This window comes from Pelodiscus sinensis, chromosome 1 (assembly GCF_049634645.1).
Source record: "Pelodiscus sinensis isolate JC-2024 chromosome 1, ASM4963464v1, whole genome shotgun sequence".
Classification (NCBI taxonomy): Eukaryota; Metazoa; Chordata; order Testudines; family Trionychidae; genus Pelodiscus; species Pelodiscus sinensis.
The window spans coordinates 27387478-27410038 of record NC_134711.1 but is presented as its reverse complement, the minus strand read 5'-3'; the positions used below and the strand labels follow the sequence as shown (position 1 = coordinate 27410038).

Here is a 22561-nt window from a genome sequence, read left to right as displayed (position 1 = left end):
TTGCAATGAATTCAACTCACTTTGCCCTAGAGCAGCAGTTCTCAAACTTTTTGGGTTCCGGAGCCCTTTACATGCGTAAAAATTTATGCGGAGCCCCAGTGGTCCACTGATTATAAGTGTTGTACTTATGCGGAGCCCCAGCGGTCCACTGATTGTATGTGTTATATCTATCGATGTTTCCAGTTTCTCAACCTCGCGGAGCCCCTGGAGATGTCTCGTGGAGCCCTGGGGTGTTTTTCAGTTTGAGAAACACTGCCCTAGAGGACCATACACTCATTACCTTGATGGAACACATCTTGTCCTGTTCTACATGGCTGCAGTGGCCTTGCCTGCACTAAAATCAATCTGACTTTGCCACATGTGTAGAAACTCACTGAGGAAGTCTGCACTATGTGCATACCATGAAGCCCAGCTCGGAAGGGACCCAAATCTCTGTTCAGCCAAGCGTAGGCAGTAGGAAAGTGATGGATAGGGCTATGCAGCTCCAACAGTCATTGCCCCTTATCAAACTTCCCTGAGCAAGGACTATAGGATGTGTCTCCATGAAGTTAATAAATCATCTTGAGAAAAAATATTTTTCACTAACTACCAGATGTGAACTTCAGAGGGAGTTAATAAGACATTGCTCATTTTAGAGATAATTTTAAAATTACTATTTATCACCTTCTGGTCAAGTGCTGTGACATGTTTAAAACATAATATACTGCAGAAATGAGATAGATAGTACATATGGAGCTAGAGCTGTTCACTTTATTCACTGTAAATAATCTGATGAACACTTTTTCCATTCTTAAATAGTTTGTGAATTAGTCTTGTTTTCTGTGAATCTTTACACTTTTTGCAATTATCCACCAAATAGTTTGAATGAACATTTCTCAGGCAATATGGTTATTCATTAATTATTTCTAATAACTATTTACTCTGTTATTTGTTTTGTGTGGGACATGATCCTACAAAGATTTATGCAGATAATTCACTTTAGGCATTTTAAGAAATCCCATTGAAGGCTTGATCTGAACAATTCATTGAAAATTATGATTCAAAATTCAAAACACAGTTTGATATTTATGTGTTAGTCCTTTTTATAAAGTGTGACTGTATGTTTCCAAATTGCATGCTTATGTGAAATATCTGATTTAATATATTATTCCACTTAGTATGTATAAAAAGTTTGCAAAGAAAAAGAGAAAATGTGTTATTGGAGAAGGTATTAAAACTGCAAGTTTCAGGAATTAATGTAACATGGCAGATTTTGCTATTTAGGCAAGCATATGCTTGTCATGTAGGGAGCAAAAAATTTCTAACAGACAAGATCAAAGGAAGGTAAAGTCATTATCATGTCATATCACAGATGTCTATACACATGTGAGCTCTACCCCTGCTAACCATTTTTGTAGCTTTAGATTTCTGTAAAAATAGCATTTTAAAATGAGGTGTTAGGGATATTTTTGTTATTTCTATATAGACATACGCGGGGTTATACATGCTTGTAGTAATGGTCACATATCATATACATTCATTAGTGTTTACAGTCCATAAAATAATTATATATGTTACTTATACTGTATTTGTGATTTTGTAAAATACTTACTAATTCCCTCGGGATTATACTATTTGGAAACATACAAACACTTTACATACAAAAGTGTAATTGCTTTTCCTTCCAACAGCCTCCCCAACCCTACAGTCACAAGTCCTTTCCCAGTCCCCACTCCATACTCTCATCAGTCTCTCAGACATTGCTTGTGTTAAGACAACAAGGAGTCCTGTGGCATCATAATGACTAAAGCCAGGCATTCACTTGCTGTGCTGGAGATCTATCTTCTGGCATTTGATTTAGTGGGTCTAGTTAAGACCCACTGAATCAAACACTGAGGATGGCTCTGGTCCACGCCAGTACTCCTTACAGTCACAAAGAGTAAGGGAAGCCAACAGGAGTGTTTGCTCCTATTAGTCTCCTTCTGAGACCTTAACCTGCCTGACCTTCCAGGTGTAGTGTAGACCTGGCCTTACAGATATATTTGGGCATAAGCTTTTGTGGGCAAAAACTCACTTAGTTATGGGTCCTGAGTGCTAACATGAATATTCATGCCAATACCCAGCCTTCCATTCTCAAATCTAATTTTCTCCTCTGAATCTGATGAAATGCATTTTTGCCCATGAAAGCTTATGCCCAAATAAATCTGCTTGTTTTAAAGGTGCCATGGCACTCTGTTGTTTTTGAAGATACAGACTAATACAGCTACCCCTCTGATTCTGGTGCTGAAAAACTTTATGCACCAGTAAGAAAGAGATAAAGGAGTTATTAATTTTCTAGTTAAGATCAGGTCGGTAATTCCCAGCCCATGCAACAAGCTCCCCCTACTCAGGAAAAGCTGGGGGAAACAGCTGTCTCTAACATGCTGTGATAGTCCCCAAATTTTGCTGTAGCTCAGTGGTTCCCAACCTTTTTTTATACTGCAGACTAGCAAACCCATTCACAAACTCTTGGCAGACTGGTAACATTTTATTTGCATATTCATTATGGTAATTAATTTTAAGAGGTCATGTGTTATTTTACATCACATCTATATGCACACAATACATGTCATTGTAACCTATCAGAGTTTGCAGATATCTACAATGCTAAAAAAATTCTGTTAAAAGAATCCTTTCCTTTCTTATCTGATCTTAAGCCATTAACACCTATGTAAACTTTGTTTGAAATGTAATCATGCAAATGTCATATGCTAAGCCTTTTGTTCCGGTATTCAAAAGCAGCCTAAGCATTTTTAATCCACCTGAAATTTTGGCACCACCCCACACAGCCTGCCCCTATGCAGGAGAGAGTCCTATGTTTGCAGCCCAGCTAGGGGTGCTGTGTTGAGACAGACAGGATTTGATTCTTGCTGCCTGCAGCCCAGATGGAAGCAAGTTAAGACACCCCAAACTCCCATCTGTCCTCATCTCACTGCACAGATGCCAACACTGCCACCCATTTCCTCCACCTACCCTATGCAGTCTGCTGCCTCACTCCCAGACCAGGAAGCTGCTGTAAATCTCTCCTCTTCCGTACTTACTGCATGCTCCAAACTCCCTTCCCCTCTGGCCCCCTCCTTCCCAGCCATGTACTTTCTCCCTCCCTCCCCCCTTATGTCCCCTTCACTACCAGCATGCTCATTCGCTGAAGCAGGGAGCTTTTGGTGCTGAGGGAGTGCCCCTCTCCAGCCAGGAAGCTCTCTGCTCAGCAGCCTTAAACCTCTGAGCGGGGCTCACTGCCATGGCCACACTGCCATGCAGCTTACAGGGAGCTTAAATTCTTGCTGAGCCAATCAAGGCATGGGCATGGCCTGGCAAAGTGGTGCAGCCTGGCAGCTAGCGGTTCACAGCCTGGCACCAGACCACAGCCCGGAGATTGGGAACCACTGCTTTAGCTAACCAAGGCCCCATCCTACAATACGGACATGTGTCCTATATGCACACAAGACAAGCTACTGAGCTCAGTGAGACCACTCACATGACAATTTTAGTGTGCGCATAAGTGTTTGCAAAACACAGGTCCCAAGGAAGGATGCAGCAAGCAACGGGGGCCTCTCAAAGGAGGGGGTGAAGGAGAGGATGGAGCTGGTACGGCCCCAATCCTGCAAACACTGAGGCATGTGCTATCTACTGGACAATTGGGACAGAGACTGCAATGATAGTTTGTCTTGTTTATTCTGTTTTTAGGGTGAACAGAAATGCTTCCTTTGTGATTCCAGATACCCATATAATCCCTATACCCAGAGCAACAGTCACCGAATTGAAAATGTTATTACAACTTTTGAGCCAGACCGAAAAAAGAAGTGGTGGCAGTCAGAAAATGGTAGGATACAGTCACATAAGGTTTCTCAGTTTGGTTAGTTATTTATTGTAATTAATGTTTGCAGTCATTACATTATGAAACCAGAAGACAACATGGCAGGGGTTCTCAGCCATTTTCTTCCTGAGGTTCCCCCCAATATACTAAAAAATTACAAGGCCCAAGAAGTGAGCAGCTCAGGGCTTCAGCCATAGGGAGAAAGAGTTTCAGGCCTCCAATTGTGGGCGTGGGAGGCTCAAGGCTTCTGCCCCATAGAGTGGCAGGGCTGAGGGCTTGGGCCTTTAGCTGTGGGGCACCAGGACAAGGGGCTTCTACCCCATAGGCATAGGTGGTGGGTATAATAGGCCAGGAGTGGCTAAGCTTCTCCTGGGACAGTCACTGCTGCCAGATGCCTGGGCCATGGTGATACCGCCCATACTCCACCTCTTCCCATCCTTTCTCTGCCCCCCACCCCCGATACCCTCACCACCTGCCACTGCTTGTCTGAGTCCCTCCTCTCCTCCACTACCCCCTCCCTCCTTGGAGGTCCCCACTGCTCACCATGTCCCTCCTCTCTTCTACCCTCTTCTCCATTAGCCCTCCCCCCATCTGCCACTTCCTGCATCCCTCTAGACAGTGGTGGACCCCTGGGGGAAGACTGTGGAGGAGAGAAGGGACACAGTGAGTGGCAGGGGCACCATGGGATGGGGGAAAGAAAGGAGGAATGCAGCAAGCAGCATGGACCTCTCAAGGAAAGGGGTAAGGGAAAGGAGGGAAGCAGTGAGCTGCAAGCAGAGGGGACCTCACAGGGTGGGAGGAGAGGAGGAATGCGGCGGTGAGGGGGCCTGGCAGGGAGAAAGCCAAGCAGGAGCAGGGCTGGGACCTGGGGTGGAGTATGGGTAGGGCTGTGGGTGGAAGAAGTAGGACAAGGAGAACTAGCCTCCCCCAGGGGAAATGTCACTCACCCTCTGTATCTGGAGGATGCCAGGTTCCTGCCCCACGGGCACTAAGGCTTGAGGCTTTAATCCAATACTGGGGGGAGGGGGTGTGCTCAAAGCTTCTGCAACTACTGCTTTGGGGTGCCAGGGCTTGGGACTTGGCACTTTCTGCCCAGAGTACAACCATTCTAAAGCCAGCCCTGCTTCACACACCCCTGAAACCAACTCATGGCACCTCAGGAGCTGTGGAGCCCTGATTGAGAATCACTGCTAATGCCATGCAGTAGTTTGCCCTGTCATAGGACCTGAGCACTAGCATGAATATTCACATCAATACACAACCTTCTATGCTCACATCTAAATTCCTCTTCTGCATAATACTGGGGTACACTTATTCCATAAGCTGGACTATCCATACGTATTAATGGCAATTAGCTTTCTCCAACCTGCCACTTCTTGCTCAAACTGGTTTATGGTGGCTACTTCCATGTTCCTGCTGTGTTCTCTGTGGTCATCATCTACCATTAACTTATGGCTCCTGCTCTGAGGCCTGTTATTTGTGCAAGACCTTGTGGAAGTAGTTATAGTAAAGGCTATATTTTAGCTGAGGAGGGGCTAAAGACAATAATCCCTGACCATAAATTTTGCACTCTCATATGGAAGGACAAACAAGTAAACAAAAAAAAATACAGTACATCATAGAATTCTGCTAGAAAGTGGTTCTGGAAAGGCCATTAGCAATCTGGTTACTAGACAGTTGAACCACAAAAAACTATAAGCATTATTAAGAAATGAGCAGTGTTGGTTGTTAATATTAATAGGCATTATTATGGGCCCTAGGTAAGATGAGGGTTAGAGATTAATTTGTTATGGTTACAGAAGATGATAAAATATGGTTGGGTATTAACAAAATAAATTAAGAAGGGACATTAAATCCAAATCTGGATGAACCCCAGTCTAGTTCCTTAATTTAGGGGTTCTTCAGACAATATAAACCTCATGAGGCCCTCCCTTCTGCTGGGGGACCAATTACTTTTCCTTTCATCTTTGTTTTAAATGGTTTTCATGGTGTAAGACTGTAAGGCTGTGTCTAGACTACATGGCTCCGTCGATGGAGCCATGTAGATTAGAATTATAGGCAAAGGCAAATGAAGCCGCGATTTAAATGATCGCGGCTTCATTTACATTTACATGGCTGCCGCGCTGAGCTGACAAACAGCTGATCAGCTGTTTGTCTGCTCAGCGCGCTAGTCTGGACGCTTCCCTGCGGACATCAAAGCCCTTTGTCGGCAGCCCCGTTATTCCTTGTGGGATGAGGTTTACCGGGGCTGCCGACAAAAGGCTTTGATGTCGGCAGGGGAGCGTCCAGACTAGCGCGCTGAGCCGACAAACAGCTGATCCGCTGTTTGTCGGCTCAGCGCGGCAGCCATGTAAATGTAAATGAAGCCACGATCATTTAAATTGCGGCTTCATTTGCCTTTGCCAAAGCAACAAATCTACATGGCTCCGTCGACGGAGCCATGTAGTTTAGACGTATCCCATGTGTGAAAATGCAGGAAATCACTTCACTGCATTTATCTTATTTTTATACTTGAACAGACTGATCTTTTTTATTTCAATTATATTTGTCTACATTAACTGAAGAGTCTGTTTGCTTCACTAGATTGTATCTTCTTAATTAACTCCAAATAGCAACCTGAAAAAGAGCCTGTTATGTGTGACAAATGTATATTGCATCCCAATTATAATTGTAATAATTAATCAGGCTACACTGGCATCACAAACAGGATTGGTGAAACACGTAACAGAAACCCTGGGGCAGGGGCTGTGCTGGGGTGGATGGGGGGGCTGTTGGGCACCCCATAGCTACCCCATAACTGCACCTCTTTCTAGCAGTCCAGCTTTGGAAGCAGAGTGGAGAAATCTGTGACTGCTGGCTCGGCATCTAGCTAAGAGACTCAAAAAATAAGGGAAATCTCAAAAGAAGTAGAAGAAATAGCAGAATAATGTTAACCAGTGGTTCTCAACCTTTTTCTTTCCAAGCCCCCCTCCTTACACCATGCTATAAAAACTCCAGGGCCTGAGGGTGGGAGTGCTCAGGGCTTTAGCTGCAGAATACCAGAGCTCAGGGCTTGTGCTCCACCGAGTGCCATGGCTTGAAACTTTAGTTCTTTGGGGAGCAGGGGTCAGAGCTTCTGCCCCACAGGACAGGGTGGGGCTCAGGGCTTCTACCACAGGGTGGCAGATTTGGGGGTTCCAAACTTTATGTCCTGGGACCCAGCCATGCTAAAGCTGCCCCTGCTTCACAGACCCCCTGACACCAGCTTTCAGATCCCCAGGGGCCATGGATTCCCCCACCCCCATCCCTGGTTGAGAATTGCTGCAATATGATACATTATATTTCTCTCTGATTTATAATGTTGGAACATACATTTACAGTGATTTGGATCTGTTGATTTATAACCACACAGGAATTCAGAAGCATCTGGTAAAAAGAAGTAACTTATCTATAGAGAAATTGTAAACATGATACCTTGAATCAACTCATTTTCAACAATTGTACCAAAGCAACTACAACAGGATTGAATTACCAACCATAGAAATATTTTTTTTTTCAAATAGCATCAACTTATAACTTAAATCTGTTTCTGTGACAAAACCTACAGCTGCATAAACCACAATTGTGCACCCATGGGAAAGAGGAGTAATTTTACATGATTTTTTAATTCCTTTTCAGGTATTGACCATGTTAGCATTAGATTGGATCTAGAAACCTTATTCCAGTTCAGCCATCTTATACTGAGTTTTAAGGTATTGGTATTCTGATTAGATATTTTTCTTGAGCCTTTGGGGTCTATTTTTCTTGAGACATAGACCCCAATTGTCTGTGGTCAGAATTAAATCTGGGATCTCTGTGCTTAGTGTATGAACCTCTGCTGCATGAGCTAAAAGCCACCTGCCTGTTAGCTAAGGCAGTAGAACAGACTTGTTATTCTCTCTGTTAGTGGTCTTGGTTCCACTAGATGAGACAATACATTATACCCAGGAAGTGTGTGGGTTACACCTTCACATAGCTTTATATAAAGAACATAATGGTTGCAAAGTCAAACGCTCAAAAGTGAGGAATGACAGAATTAAGGTTACCAGGGCAACATTTTAATTTGGCTCTGTGTGTGTATGTTTTATGTTATAGTCTATAATTACATGGTCATATACTATTTTTCCTAAAGGACTCCACTCGGTTCTCTTGCAATTGCTTATTCACCATTGTTCCCCATTTTGGGTAGTTCTAGTGATTTATTGTTGCTGAGAGAACTCGGCTGATGACCCCTGCTTCTTATGTGCATCAGTTCTTACTTAGACTATTTCAGATAATCAAGTGTCACGTGGCTATAGGGATGACAATGTCCCAGGTCGGATGGGGGTGGTCCACCTCACTCCTATTGCACTTATCCCCACCCTTTTTTCCCCAGCCAGTGCCTCTATTCCAGCCCCAAAAGTCTGCCTGCTCTTTCCCTCTAGTCCCATATGTGACCCAATGGTCACAGTCTATAACTCACCTTATTGGCAGGGCAGTACTGTTCAATAGTCCACACGTGACCCAATGGTCAGAGTCTATTTGTGGGGGAGTAGATAGGGGAAAGGTTTACATCTCCCTGCATGGGGGTCCAGGCCCTTCTACTCCACTGTACCCCATCTCAGGGCCCCGTTAGTGGCTTGCTCTTGCCACTGAGTCAGCAGGGAAATCCTAACCACAACGCACTGACTCCACAACATGCCCAGTAAGGTGCAGAGGTCGTGGCCTCCTCTGCTTTCAGGGCTGAGTAGGGTTGCCGGGTGTCCGGTTTTGAACTGGACAGTCCAGTATCTTGGCTTTCTGTTTGGGAAACAAATTAAGAAAATATAAATGAGAAAATATAAATGTCCAGTATTTTCTAAATAAGATGTAATGTAGATTGCGATGTAATATCAAGTGTGTACGGTATTTTTGTTGAAACCACCTGGCAACCCTACTGCTCAGTGCAGAGGGAGTACGCCCTGTCACATCAAGTATCCCAAGTAGTTGACTGGGGAATTAATCCTGGAAGCCCCATGCTTGGAACTGTCATCAACTGTAAACCAGAAAAGGCATTCTTATTTGGAATAAGAGTGTCCACATGGGGAGTTATAACAGTATACTTTTGCCAGGAAATTTCCCCTTGCAGAAAGAAACCCTTATGTTTAGGGTATATCTACATGGCAGTCAGGAACATACTCAAGTTTACTTTGATATAGGTTGAGTAACCAAAGCAGTGAAGCCATAGCTGCACAGGCAGGTGTACAAGTGTGGGCCAGGGTCCTGGGTAGATGGAGCTAAATGAAAACCAGCTCAAGTACATCTGGAAATGCTACAGTCACACTTCCCATTTGCAGTATAGACATATGCTTAGTTAAATTAAAAACTTTCTTCCAAAAGTCTGTTGTAAGAATTATTGCCACGTTTCTTCTAGACCTTTCGGCCTGCGGCAATGTTGGTTGAGCGTTCCACAGACTATGGTCACAGCTGGAAGATATTTAGGTATTTTGCACAAAACTGTGCTGAATCTTTCCCTACCATCCCTTCTGGGCCAGCTAAAGGAGTGGGAGACATTGTTTGTGATTCAAGATATTCAGACATTGAGCCCTCTACTGAAGGCGAGGTATTCCTTAGTATTTGTGCATGTTTTAATTCAAATTACCTTGATTTCCTTCTCATGATAATGAGATATCAGCCAGGTACTTTGTATCCTATGTCTGATTATCCTCTCACACTGGTTTGACAAGGGGAAATGCCTGCAATGGGTTACACAGAGAAGAAAATCAGACTACCGACTTTTATTTTGAGTTTTAGGTTCCAATGAACACATACAAAAATGCATTCAAAACGATGTGGTTTCTCCAGGTTTCCATTCTAAACCATAAGCCCCTTCCCACAACAGATCTTCACTCCTCCTAAACATCTGCTGATCTGTGGAGAAGCCTGTTCTCTGATAGCAGTAGGTGACAGCCAGCTGGCTCCCTTTAGCTTCAATCTGTGGGACATGAGTAGGGGTGGGCAAGATGAGCTTGAGTGGAGGGGAAAAAGGGGTACGATCAGAACTGATTACAGAAAAAGAATGGAGAGGAAAAAATGTACCTGTTAATAGTAGGACTGGTGCTAATGAGGCTGAGTAGACTGGAAATATTCCATTCTTTGCTTTTGAGGTCAATGATATGTTAAATGTAAGGAAGACTGGTTTTATAATAGGCCCCTTTATTTCTCCACTCAAGCTCATCTGAAGAAGTGGGTTTTGCCCACGAAAGCTCCTGATACTATATGTATTTTTGTTAGTCTCTAAGAGTATGTCTACACTAGCCCCCTAGATCGCTTGATTTGCATGTTCCCGGCCGGTTGCCATTTTAGAAATTGACTAGCCCAAAGTAACTGCCCGTGTCAGTGAAACGGGATTCCGATTTAAAGCTCCTAAATCGAATTAGCTGCTAAACCTCATTCAGGAGGAATACCAGCTAATTCAAGTTAGGGCTTTAAATCAGAATCCCGTTTCACTGCCACATGTAGAAGCGGGCAGTTAGTTCGGGCTAGTCAATTTCTAAAATGGCGACCGGCCGGGAACATGCAAATCAAGCGCGGGATATTTAAATCCCGGGCTTGATTTGCAATTCCGGTCACCCTCATTAGCCTCCCTAGATCAATCTAGGGGGCTAGTGTAGATGTACCCTCAGGTGCCACAGGACTGACTACTCATTGTTTTTAAAGTTACAGACTAACACAGCTAACCCTCTGATGAAATTTTATTGGTTATTATTTACCCGGATAGATAGATTAGATAGATTTTAACTAAATTATTTGCCTTTATGTACTAAAATAATACTTTGCATGTTTAAATATATATTAATTTGTTTCGCAGGTTGTCTTGAAAGCTTTGGATCCCAGCTTTGAAATAGAAAATCCTTATCTCCCTTGTATCCAGGGTATGTATAGTTTGGGTTTTCTTTACGCATCATTATTTGATGGTCTTGTATGTTAAATACTGTTCTCCACATCCTCCTAGTGCAAATCAGCATAATGTAGCAATCTACAACAGCTGAGCATGCTGTATTTTTTCAAGTGGATAGAGTTTTTAGAGAAATTATGGGGGTTTTATTTCCTTTCTCTTATTCCAGAACTCATTACCTTAACAAACCTGAGAATAAATTTCACGAAACTCCACACTCTTGGGGATACTTTATTTGGAAGAAGGCAAAGTGATCCCATTGAAAAATATTATTATGCAGTTTATGAAATAGTTGTCCGTGGAAGTTGCTTTTGTAATGGCCATGCCCGCCAATGCAGTCCAGTGCAGAAACTGCGGGGAGATGTTTTCCATCAGCCTGGAATGGTAAGCTATGAAACTTCCAGTCCTAAAAGGGGATTCTCTATCTGGTAGTTTTTGTATGACTATCCCTAGATAGTAATTTATGATTCAACATTTTAAAAAATATTTTCACATTGCTTTCTCCATTAAAAACACTGTGACAGATTAAAAGAGATCAGAACCTGACTGCTGTTGGAACTATATTTCTAAAATATGTGACACACAAGCATGTTAATAATAGCATGAAAATGCCATAGCTGTAGTGGTGCAAATATAATCCCAGTGAGTAATCTGTATTGCATGCAGAGTTGAATGGCTACTTTATTGGGTACATTCCACAACCCCAGCAAGCCTTGGTGAAAACTACATGAAAAGAGTCATCAGCACAAAGAGAATTCCCTATTTTTACATTAAAATAAAAACCAAACTGGTGAACAACGGATTGTCCAAGAATCAGAGACAGAATAAAATGTACCTTCATATTTGGAAGTAGTGTTTTTCCTGTGGATAAATTATATAAGTGTTTTTGTCAGTAGAAGTATCTTTTCTAAAATGTGTTCAGTTTGTTTAAAGCAGGCTGGTTATTGCTCCACATACTGTCCATGCCTCTTTCTCGTGTAACTGAGAAGTGTTTATGTCAGATGAGGGAGCCAGAGGGCTCTGAATTTCTCTACTTATGCTGGCATACCACATGCCTAGGTTACTTAAATATTTTTATATGTAAACATTTTAGGCTTGACATATAGTTTTTAGAGCAGTGGTCCTCAACGTGGTGCCCGCAGGCACCATGGCGCCCACCGGGCCATTTCTGTGTGCCCACCGAGTGATCGGGCTGGCCCCGCCCCCGTGCGCGCAACGCATGGGTGCTGCCTGCTCCTGGACGCGCAGCACAGGAGTGGCGCCGGCCCCAGGCATGCAGCACATGGGCTGTTCTGGCCCCGGGCGTGCAGCGTATGGGTGGCCCCGCCCCATGGGTGGCCCTGCCCCATGGGTGGCCCCGCCCCTGGGTGTGCGGCACAGGAGCAGCACCGGCCCCGGCCGCGTGGCATATGGGCAGCCCCACCCCTGGGTGTGCGGTACAGGACCGGTGCCGGCGCCAGCCCCGGGAGTGCGGCACATGGGTGGCGCTGGCACTGGGCACGCAGCGTATGGGTGGTCCCACCCCCGGGGTGTGTGCGCGGCCCCGTCCCCGGGTGCCTGGCACGTGAGTGGCCCTGCCCCCGGACGCCCGGCAGCCCCGATGTTTTAGAGGGACTCTACCCAGCCAGATGAGTACATAGGACTCTTCAAGTGATGTAGAACTGTTCAGTTTCGGCAAATGACAAATTTGTGGATTTGAAGCTTAACTCAGCAAAGAAAGAAAAGTCACTCTTGAAATCTGTTACTTTCTGGAGAGGAAAGAAACCTCAGAAATACTATGTTTTTTTTATAACAAATGTAACCCTTCTGCTAGGCCGAGTTAATAGCAGCAAGAGCCAGGTTCAGTATCTAGGGGTCTCCTCCAAACAAGGTAATACAACACCGGCTCAAGCCCCCACCCAGTGACCTGGGAAATCGTACATACACCCCTGGGCGCCTCAGAGAGGCAATTCTTCCCTCTCGCAAGCACAGAACCTCAGTATAGCAGCAAATCTTTAATAACATGAGGTAACCGACATCAGCATTAAATTGGGAAAACACTACAACTCGGATTCATAGACCAAACGTGAGCAAAGGCCCACCCCCCAGCCACGAATTACCCAAAGTCCCCAAAAGTCCAACACCCCAAGAGTTCCTTAAGTCCAGCAATCCAAAAATCACCCAAAGACCCAAAGTCCAACACCCCAAAAGTCTCTGCCCTGGGTCAGTGCCACCCCACGGTTCAAAAGTTCACCTGGCAGGGTTTTACCATCCCACCCTGGAGGGGGGCGTGGGTTGATACACCTAACATGGTCCGCCGATGGCTCTGCCTCTCCATAGGGTTCTGCTGCTGCCATCAACGTGAGTCACTCCGCCATTCCATCTGCTGTCCCGTGAGCTGCCTCAGCTGTCCCACGAACTGCCCTGCTCCGCCAGCCATCTCGGTCCACGCCCCTTGCCACCAGCTGGTTGCTCCTGCAGCTGCTCCACTGGCTGCCGCTTCTACCAGCTGCTCGCAGGTCATCCCCACCAGCCGCTCTGCTGGCTGCCTGTGCTTGCTGGTTGTCCCCGCAAGCTGCTCTGCTAGTAGCTCAGCAGTATAGCATCAGGCTCCCCACAACCACAGTGATTTCAGCTCATAACAGAGGAGCCTCAGTGCTAGTGCTATATTGGCCCACAGTGAAGTCAGCTCAGCAGCTCGCAACTAGACTCCTAATGGAATCCAAATTAGCTCTGCCACAGTGGAGAGAGGAAGGGGTGCAATCGGTGTTGTTTAGGCCCTCAGACAGTGCCCCACCACCAGATACAAAGACCTGTCCCCAGCTTCTCAACTTGACTGGGTTTGGAACCCATGCCCCTTGTCTAGCGAGTGCTACTTAGTTTATGGCAAATTCCTCTGTCATAAAAAGTTCCATTATTCCATTGTCCTTGATTCACATAATCAGAGTAACAACACTTTATCCCCCCTGCCTCAATAACAGAGAGACTAGGGATCCCACAGTGGCCAAAGTGACCATTTCGGCTGCTGTGAGCACATACTAGGCCCCTGAAGTCTTTTTGCACCACTCGCCACAATTCACCACCAGATGTCAGGGCAGAGCTTATCCTAACCCTGCTTACACAAACATACTAAATTTCTCCCCCTAAGAAACAGAGATAACCTGATCTGGTTCTGGCACTGTGGAGGTTTTCAGTCTTCAGGAATCAAAAAGCAATATATTATCCTACATGAAATAAAATTATATTGGGGCGGATGGGAGTGTATTTTTCCCTGTCCAACGGCCCAAAGTCAACGGACTAAAGAAAATTCACTTATTTTTGTTGTTGACGTGCTGCAGGTTCATGGCAGATGCGTCTGTCAACACAACACTGAGGGTGTGTCCTGTGAAAGGTGTAAAGAATTCTACAACGATGCTCCTTGGATGCCAGCAGAAGGATCGCAGGATAACGCTTGCAAACGTACCTGACAAATAGTTACTTAATTTTCATCAGCTAGGTGATGGCACCGTACAGTCCTAGCTGAGCTTTCACATGGGCTTATTTCTCATGTTGAAACCAACCAGAATAGAACATCCTAGGCAGATTCGGGTGTCAGTGATGCATTGTCAGGGGAGATGTGTCTCAACTGTGCTGTGTGCCTGCTGGTATAGATGTTTGTCTAATGTGTGTTGCTTTCAGTGAAGAAAAGCGATTTCAATTTCCAATTCTCTCTAACGGGTAAAAATAAAGTAAACAAGAAAGACGAAGAAGGCAAAAGGGATTGTTCATTTGTCAGGGTCCTTGTTTCAAATGAAAATAGTATTTAAATAAAGCAGTATTCTTTTCAGTAGATTACTAACAGATTTCTAACCCATCTGTGGGTATGCTACAAAATAGTAATCAATGATGATGGCCACAAAGGTTCTAAGACATTCTGGGCCAAATTCATCTGTTTACGCCGGCTGCTTTGTACCACCCCAGTGATGTAAAGCAGCTAGACAATAAACTAAAGGGTTGTGAATTTGACTGTGTTCTTGGCTATATCAGTGAAAACTGGAAGTTGCACAACTGAATTTTCATGCTGGTAAAGACAGTGTGAACTCAGAATCAGAGACTTTACTTCAGCTGTGACATTCTTCATCCCCACTCCCAAGTTAGGGGAGGTTGGACCCAGGGGGGAGTATGTTCAAAGCCAAATGTCAGGCATATGAATCAAAATGTGCTGCTCTTAAATAAATCCCACTTTACTTTCTGTTTTAGAGTGTCAATGCAATGGCCATTCGGACCGGTGCCATTTTGACATGGCAGTGTACATAGCTAATGATCGTGTCAGTGGTGGTGTATGTGACGACTGTCAGCACAATACCATGGGGCAACACTGCGATCAGTGCAAGCCTTTCTTTTACCAGGATCCCCTCAGAACAATTTCAGACCCTCGTGCCTGCACCCGTAAGCATGCTGTTCTGTCACCTTTACAAATGGCAAGCAATGATTGGCTCAAAATGAAATGTTTGCCGTTTTCTTTGTAAGTTGCTATAGTCTCCAACTGCTTTCTTCATCAATACATTTAATTATCAATGTAAATGTAAAAAGGTTTACCTCTTTCAGAAGCAGAAGCATGTTCTACCCCAGTTGTTTAACAGCATTTTCAGGCTAATGAAGGGAAAAAACCTGAATTAATTTCAGCTAAGGGTCATCACTGAATTTAGCTTTGAAGTCCAGTAGGGAAGTTATCTTTCTTGTAACAAATCAGTGTAAATATGAATAGTCATAAACAGGGCTCACCGAACCGCGGCGAGCCCCGCTCACCAGCTGCGCTGTTCGGCAATCTGCGCATGCGCAGATCGTTCTGTGCATGCGCAGATCGCCGGAACTCGGCTCTTCCGGGTTGCAATCTACTCGCCACGGGCAAGTAGATTGCATTATTTGTCAAGCCCTGGTCATAAATGTCCACACTCGGGCCAGCCTCTGCACAGGTGCTAGGGAGAAGGCAAACACAATGAGTTCCCTACAATCTTGCATCCTTCAAGACGGGTTTACTAGAACCCTATTCAGGATCCTCCCCTCCTGGTGGTGCTAGCTAGCTGAAAGAGGGTGGGGAGGGACTAAGATGGATTCTTCAAGGGACGGATAGCACCCCCTCTGGCATGTTTTGTTTGGGAGGTGCATGGAATAATTCTGGTTCACATGAGGCTTTGCTTGTAGACAGAGCATCTAGCACACTGGGCCCCTCATCCTGACTGGATCTCTTGGCATTACCAGAATATAAATATTTAATTAATAATAGTAGTTATGGGACCTGCATGTTAATGTAGATTTCTGAATATCATTATTTTCCCATCTCCATGTGAATATCTGTGATTGTAGCCTGCAATTGTGACCCAGACGGCACATTGAATAATGGGCTGTGTGAAAGCTGTACAGACCGGAGTCTCAGAACTATTGCTGGTCGGTGCCTTTGCAAGAAAAATGTTGAGGGAGTCCGTTGTGACACATGCAAGCCAAGCTACTATGGACTGAGTAGCAGTGATCCTCTTGGCTGCCAGCGTATGTAAACTATGATCTTGTTCTTTTTTCCTTTCAAAACTTAGTTTTAAGTGACAGAGGTAGATGAAAAACAAATCTAGCTCCTTTTGCAAGTCACATTGGGCTGTCTGACGTCACTTAATTTCCAGGAAATGTCACATGGTGCAGCATCTGAAATATATCATAGAATCAGAAATGTAGGGCTAGAAGGGACCTGGAAAAGTCACCCAGTTCAGTCCCCTACACTGAGGCAGGACCATATAAAGCAAGGCCATCTCTGACAGGTGTTTGTCCAGCTCATAGGTGTTGGGTCTGTGGGTGCTCTGGGGCTGGAGCATCTATGGGGAAAAAAGTAATGGGTGCTCATCACCCCTCAGTGACCCCACGATCAGCTCCTCCCCTTCCTCACCCACCACCTCCAATCAGCTTCTCCCCTGCCCTGCCAATGCCTCCTGCCTGCCAGTGATCAGCTATTCAGGGCTTGTAGGAGGCACTGAGGAGGTGAAAGGGAGGACAATGGCAGCAAGAAGTAGAGCAAGAGCAGGCTGTGCTCAGGGAGGGCAGAACAGGATAAGAAGAGTCAGAGCAGGGGCAGGGTGGGGTGGGGTGGGGGTGGAAGTGGGGTTAGGGGAAAAGAGGGAGAGAGGGTGGCACCTGTGGTGAAGCAGGATCAAGCACCCCTGGGGAAACGGGAAAGTTGGTACCTCTGGTCCCACCTGCTTGTGAAAACCTTCAGTGACAGATTCTATCACTTCCCTTGGAAGGCTATTCCAGAGCTTGACTGTCCTTAGAGTTGGAAAGATTTTTTCTAATATCCAACCCAAATCTCCCTGGCTTCAGATTAAGCCCATTATTTCTTGTCCTATTTTCAGAGGACATGAAGAACATTTGATCACACTCCTATTTGAAGACTGTTACCACCTACTCCCAATAAAGGAAATGAATCAATAACGAAGAGTAGGACTAAAAATATACTATTTGCCAAAAACATGCACTAGACTCGGCGGCATTCTCTTATAAATAGAAGGAATATTAAAGATGTGATCTGATTCCTTTGGTAAGGGGGGATTTCAAATAGGTGACATATTATTGATATTATACACGTGTCAGGGTAATTTGATAATCATGAAGGAGGCTAGCTTGAATCACTCATTGTGCAGATAGGTGTTATGCAAGACATCCCCAGCATGCCTTCCTCAGTGCACCGCCCTCCTGGCTCTCAACGCTCATGCTATCTCCAGTTGTGAATATTCTGCTGTCAGCTTGTAGGGTTTGTTAGTGACACAGACGAATGTCCATTGTCAGCACCTTATGTCAGATTTTACAGAGTCATGTCCCATGTTAGTATTTCAAAAGCATTTAGAACCCATTTACCTGGACAGGTAAACTTGTGCCTCTTGAGCACAGAAAAAGAGAAATGCCATCAAAATCTCTAGTTGAACACTCCATTAATATTTTTAGGGTATAAAAACCTGAACATAAAGGCCATATAAACTCACCTGGAACATAAACCAAACAGATGAGGTCTGCATTACCACATGAGAGTGCTCTTTTGAGGATGAGTTAGAAGGTCCTGTACTTGGGCTAATAGAATCATAGAATCATAGAGCTGGAAGAGACCTTAGGAGGTCATCAAGTCCAGCCCCCTGCCCAAGGCTGGACCAATTCCAACTAAAGCAACCCAGCCGAGACTTAAAAACCTTTGTCAAGCTGAGATTTAAAAACCTCTAGGGATGGAGATTCTACCACTTCCCTAGGTAACCCATTCCAGTGCTTCACCACCCTCCTAGTGAAATAGTTTTTCCTAACCTAGACCTCCCCCACTGTAATTTGAGACCATTGCTCCTTGTTCTGTCATCCATCACTACTGTGAACAGCCTCTCTCCATCCTCTTTGGAACGTCCCTTGAGGAAGTTGAAGGTTGCTATCAAATCCCCCCTCACTCTTCTCTTCTGCAGACTAAACAAACCCAAGTCCCTCAGTCTCTTCTCATAGGTCATGCGCTCCAGCCCCCTAATAATTTTGGTAGTCCTCCGCTGGACCCTCTCCAATGCGTCCACATCCTTTCTGTAGTGGGGGGTCCAGAACTGGACACAATACTCCAGATGTGGTCTCTCCAGAGCTGAATAAAGCACTTCTCTAGATCTGCTGGCTATGTTCCTCCTAATGCACCCTAATATGCCATTAGCCTTCTTGGCTACAAGGGCACACTGTTGACTCATATCCAGCTTCTCATCCACTGTAATCCCCAGGTCCTTTTCTGTAGAACTGCTACTTAGCCATTCGGTCCCCAGCCTGCAACAAAGCTTCGGATTCTTCCGTCCCAAATACAGGACTCTGCACTTGTTCCTGTTGAACCTCATCAGATTTCTTTTGGCCCAATCCTCTAATCTGTCTAGGTCACTCTGGACCCTATCCCTGCCCTCCAGCGTATCTACCTCTCCCCCTAGCTTAGTGTCATCTGCAAACTTGCTGAGAGTGCAATCCAACCCCTCATCCAGGTCATTAATAAAGATGTTGAACAAAACTGGTCCTAGAACTGATCCTTGGGGCACTCCGCTAGAAACCGACCACCAACCTGACATCAAGCCGTTGATCACAACCCATTGAGTCCAACATTCTAGCCAGCTTTCTATCCATCTTACAGTCCATTTATCCAATCCATAGTAAAGATCAAGTTGGCGACAAACTAGACATGTTCAGTATCAAAAGGCTGCGGGCTGCATCACTCTAGACTAGAGAACTTACAGTCACTTCTCTGAGCTGGTTTTAAGTTTCCAACAGGCTTTGCCAGAGCCATCCCTTGCACACGAGCAGAGCTTCTCCTTCCAGATGCCCACCAAAAAATACCTTCGGAAAATGATCCACCCCTCACAAGCAGCTGGCATGTGAAGTGTTAATTGGATCCCAAAGCTGGTGTTCTGCAGTTTGTCCCCCCAATAGATGAATGCAGTGGTTGTTTCAAATTCCCACCAAAAGACAGTGTAGGGCAGTGGCACTAACGGAAGTGATTGTCTGTGTTTTTCCTTGCAGCCTGCACCTGCAACCCTTTTGGGAGCTTATCTTTCTTCATGTGTGATTCAGTGACCGGAGAGTGCCTCTGCCAGCGCTTTGTTACAGGGCCACACTGTGAAGAATGCCTTGTATGTAATCACAAGGGTTTTGTTATTGCTTCATGTAACATCCTGTTTTACACATCCTCAAAGATCTTCCCCTAGCCCACGTCCTGCCTCCTTATGACCCCTGCAGTGGGCCTCCTGTTAAAGGGGGACACAACACGATGTCAAGTGGAAATGGCCCATAGACCACAGCATTTATCATAGAATTAGACAAAGAGTGACAGGCATGAGAACAAATAATCCTTTCAATAAGGAGCTGTCAGATGAGTCTCTCCTCCCATTTTAATTAAAGCAAGCTAGAGACGATTCTCTGAAATGCTTCAGCTGATACAACCATGTTCTCAGCCAGGTCTAGCTGGCTGGCACGTAGCCGGATTCTGCTCTCACTGAAGTCATTGGCAAAACTCCCAATGTTTTCAATGGAGCAAGACTGAGTCACCAGGTGACTAAACCAGCATATTCTGTACCCCTATAGAGGTAGTTGGAATTGCCCCAAGAAAATCCCCCAGAAGACTTCAGCAGGGGGAGGGGGATTACTGTCTTGAGCGTGACAGCTGCAGTTTTACCATGCCCCAATATGACAACCCTGAGTGATCGTGGAGATAATTCCTTGTGAGATTACCCAGACTCAGTGTTGTAAAAACACTTGGTGGCTTGCGCTCTTTATGTTAGGGGAGCAGTTGTCATGGCTGAAAATGTAAGTGGAAATAATTAGGGTTGGAGTAGCCTTGCAAAGCATTGTCTATGAATGTTCACTTGACATTTTAAATGACTGAGCTTCATCCATGATCAGGCCTTTTTGTGTTTATTTTTTGTGAACATTCATACCGCCAAGTTTGCTGGAGCCAGGTTTTGCAGAAAGAAAATAAATGAAATTGATAGTCCCTATGAGAGTGGAGTTTCTTCTTAGTCAAAATGGAGTTTTTTGTTGTAATTTAAGTTGATAAATATTCACAGTCAAAAATCAATACATTTTCTTTCTAATCATAGGTTGGATACTGGGGGCTTGGGAAAAATTTATATGGCTGTTCTCCATGTAGCTGTGACATTGGTGGAGCACACAATAACTTGTAAGTGATTTAGTTCTCATTTTAAGTATCATTCTCCTTTTGAGTACAATAAATTACCACCAGCATGTATCATACCTTTAGGATAGGGTTATGGGTTCATGAAGAAACCCAATAGTTTAGAGACAGAGTTTCTTTGTGTCTGAGCAATGTAAAATCACCCTGGGGTATAAGAGTTTGTGAATTTATTAGCAAGTTTAAAAGGATTTAAGTCTGACCAGGAAATGTCAGTGCATACTAGGGAAATGTTGGTGTGTAGCAGCAGCATCCACATGTACAGTTTGTGTGCAGCACACTGAATGGCTGTAGATTGACACCTCAGCAGGCTATGCAGTAAGTATATATGTAGCCATGCCCTTACTTTTTTCTCTGAGGCAAAATTTAAATAATAAGGTTTAAGATCAGTTAAATGAAAAGCACAAACCTCCCCAACCTGGATCTGGATGCACAGGATACCTAACATTGTATGGTTAGTTAGGGACGACATTTTGAACTTGGGTTCCTACATTCATGTTTAGCTTTCTAACTAAATAACCTAGTTTTCAGAGGTACTAAGTGCCCATTGCTTTAAAAAAAATGCATGACTTTAGGCCACTCACATTTGAAAACATGGGCCCTATGCTTTGCTGGGTCAGGCTCTTCAGTACTCCAGGAGAAAGATTACTAGTGTGCATGCTCTGGTCCCAGATAGCAACTCCTTTTTATATGTGCATGGTTAGGTAAAACCAAGCTACTGAAAACAGGATACATTGCAGTTTGTGCAAGCAAGGGCAATAGACACATGAGTAGCCCAGACTTTTGCAAACTGATTAAGGAAGCACTAGAAGCATTACAAGCAAGTAATAGTGGTTGACAGGAAAATATATTTTTAATGAATTAATTTTACAGTGAAAGGAACAATAAGAATAAAAGCAAAGGCAGAAGAGCCACCTTCTTTGTGTGGTGCAAACACATGTGTATTGATGAGACTCTTATACCTATTTTTTTTCCCCACTGTTCATCTAGCTGCTCGTCAAGCGATGGGCAGTGTGAATGTCTTCCTAATATTGTGGGTCGTCAATGTACCAAAGCAGCCCCAGGCTACTTCTTTGTACCATTGGATTATTATATCTACGAAGCAGAGCATGCAAAGCCAATTTCTGGATCTGCACCTTTGGTATGTGTTGCTTTTATGTCCGGTATTCAGGGGTAACACGTAAGGTTAACTGGTACAAGGAGGCTCTGTTGGTGTCAGTGAAATGCTGAGGGTAAGGAGAAGAGTCCTGCAGCAGGGAAAACAGCTAAAGGGAGGCTGGCAGATGATTTTATGTTTAGCGGTTTTCTTACTCTTACCCAGCAATTTTAAATGACACTCCTCAATGTGTAAATGACACTGAATTGACACTCCCTAGTTTTCTACTGTAACCAGGGAGCCCTGGGTGCACTATGGAGAGGTGTCCACCAGCATAGACTCATAGACTCATAGACTTTAAGGTCAGAAGGGACCATTATGATCATCTAGTCTGACCCCCTGCACAGTGCAGGCCACAGAATCTCGCCCACCCCTCTTAGAATAATCCTCTCACCTATGTCTCAGATATTGAAGCCTTCAAATACTTTGAAGGCCCCAACATGCAGAGAGTCCTTCAGCTGTGATCTGTGCCCAATGCTACAGAGGAAGGCGAAAAACCTCCAGGGCCTCTGCCAATCTACCCTGGAGGAAAATTCCTTCCTGACCCCAAATATGGCAATCAGCTAAGCCCTGAGCATGTGGGCAAGACTCACCAGCCAGACACCCAGAAAGTTCCCTATAATGAATGGTCAATTAGTTACAAAGATCATGTTATTTCATCCAACCATCCCCTTATCATAGAATCATAGAACTGGAAGAGACCTCAGAAGGTCGTCAAGTCCAGCCCTCCGCTCTAGGCAGGACCAATCCCATCTAAATCAACCCGGCCAGAGCTTTGTCAAGCCGAGACTTAAACACCTCTAGGGATGGAGACTCCACTACTTCCCTAGGTAACCCATTCCAATGCTTCACTACCCTCCTAGTAAAATAGTTTTTCCTAATATCCAATCTGGACCTCTCCCACCACAACTTGAGACCATTGCTCCTTGTTCTGCCATCTGTTACTACTGA

General features: G+C 44.6%; 1 protein-coding gene and 1 long non-coding RNA gene across 5 annotated transcripts in view; one reads left to right on the top strand and one right to left on the bottom strand.

The window, feature by feature from the left end:
• Nucleotides 1-14002, bottom strand: part of LOC142829146 (uncharacterized) — a 40870-nt gene extending 26868 nt beyond the window's left edge. The window contains exon 1 of the long non-coding RNA XR_012903483.1: nt 13003-14002. This is a non-coding gene — a long non-coding RNA (uncharacterized LOC142829146). The remainder of the gene's footprint in view (nt 1-13002) is intronic.
• LAMB4 (laminin subunit beta 4) overlaps nt 1-22561 on the top strand; it is a 97189-nt gene that overhangs the window by 9317 nt on the left and 65311 nt on the right. For all 4 annotated transcript variants that reach the window (XM_014572173.3, XM_075927273.1, XM_075927267.1 and 1 more), the window contains 11 exons: nt 3706-3841; nt 7493-7566; nt 9246-9434; nt 10683-10746; nt 10939-11153; nt 14087-14207; nt 14988-15176; nt 16095-16274; nt 19287-19396; nt 20363-20442; nt 21445-21595. In XM_014572173.3, coding sequence (XP_014427659.2) covers nt 3706-3841; nt 7493-7566; nt 9246-9434; nt 10683-10746; nt 10939-11153; nt 14087-14207; nt 14988-15176; nt 16095-16274; nt 19287-19396; nt 20363-20442; nt 21445-21595 — 1509 coding nt within the window. The remainder of the gene's footprint in view (nt 1-3705; nt 3842-7492; nt 7567-9245; nt 9435-10682; nt 10747-10938; nt 11154-14086; nt 14208-14987; nt 15177-16094; nt 16275-19286; nt 19397-20362; nt 20443-21444; nt 21596-22561) is intronic.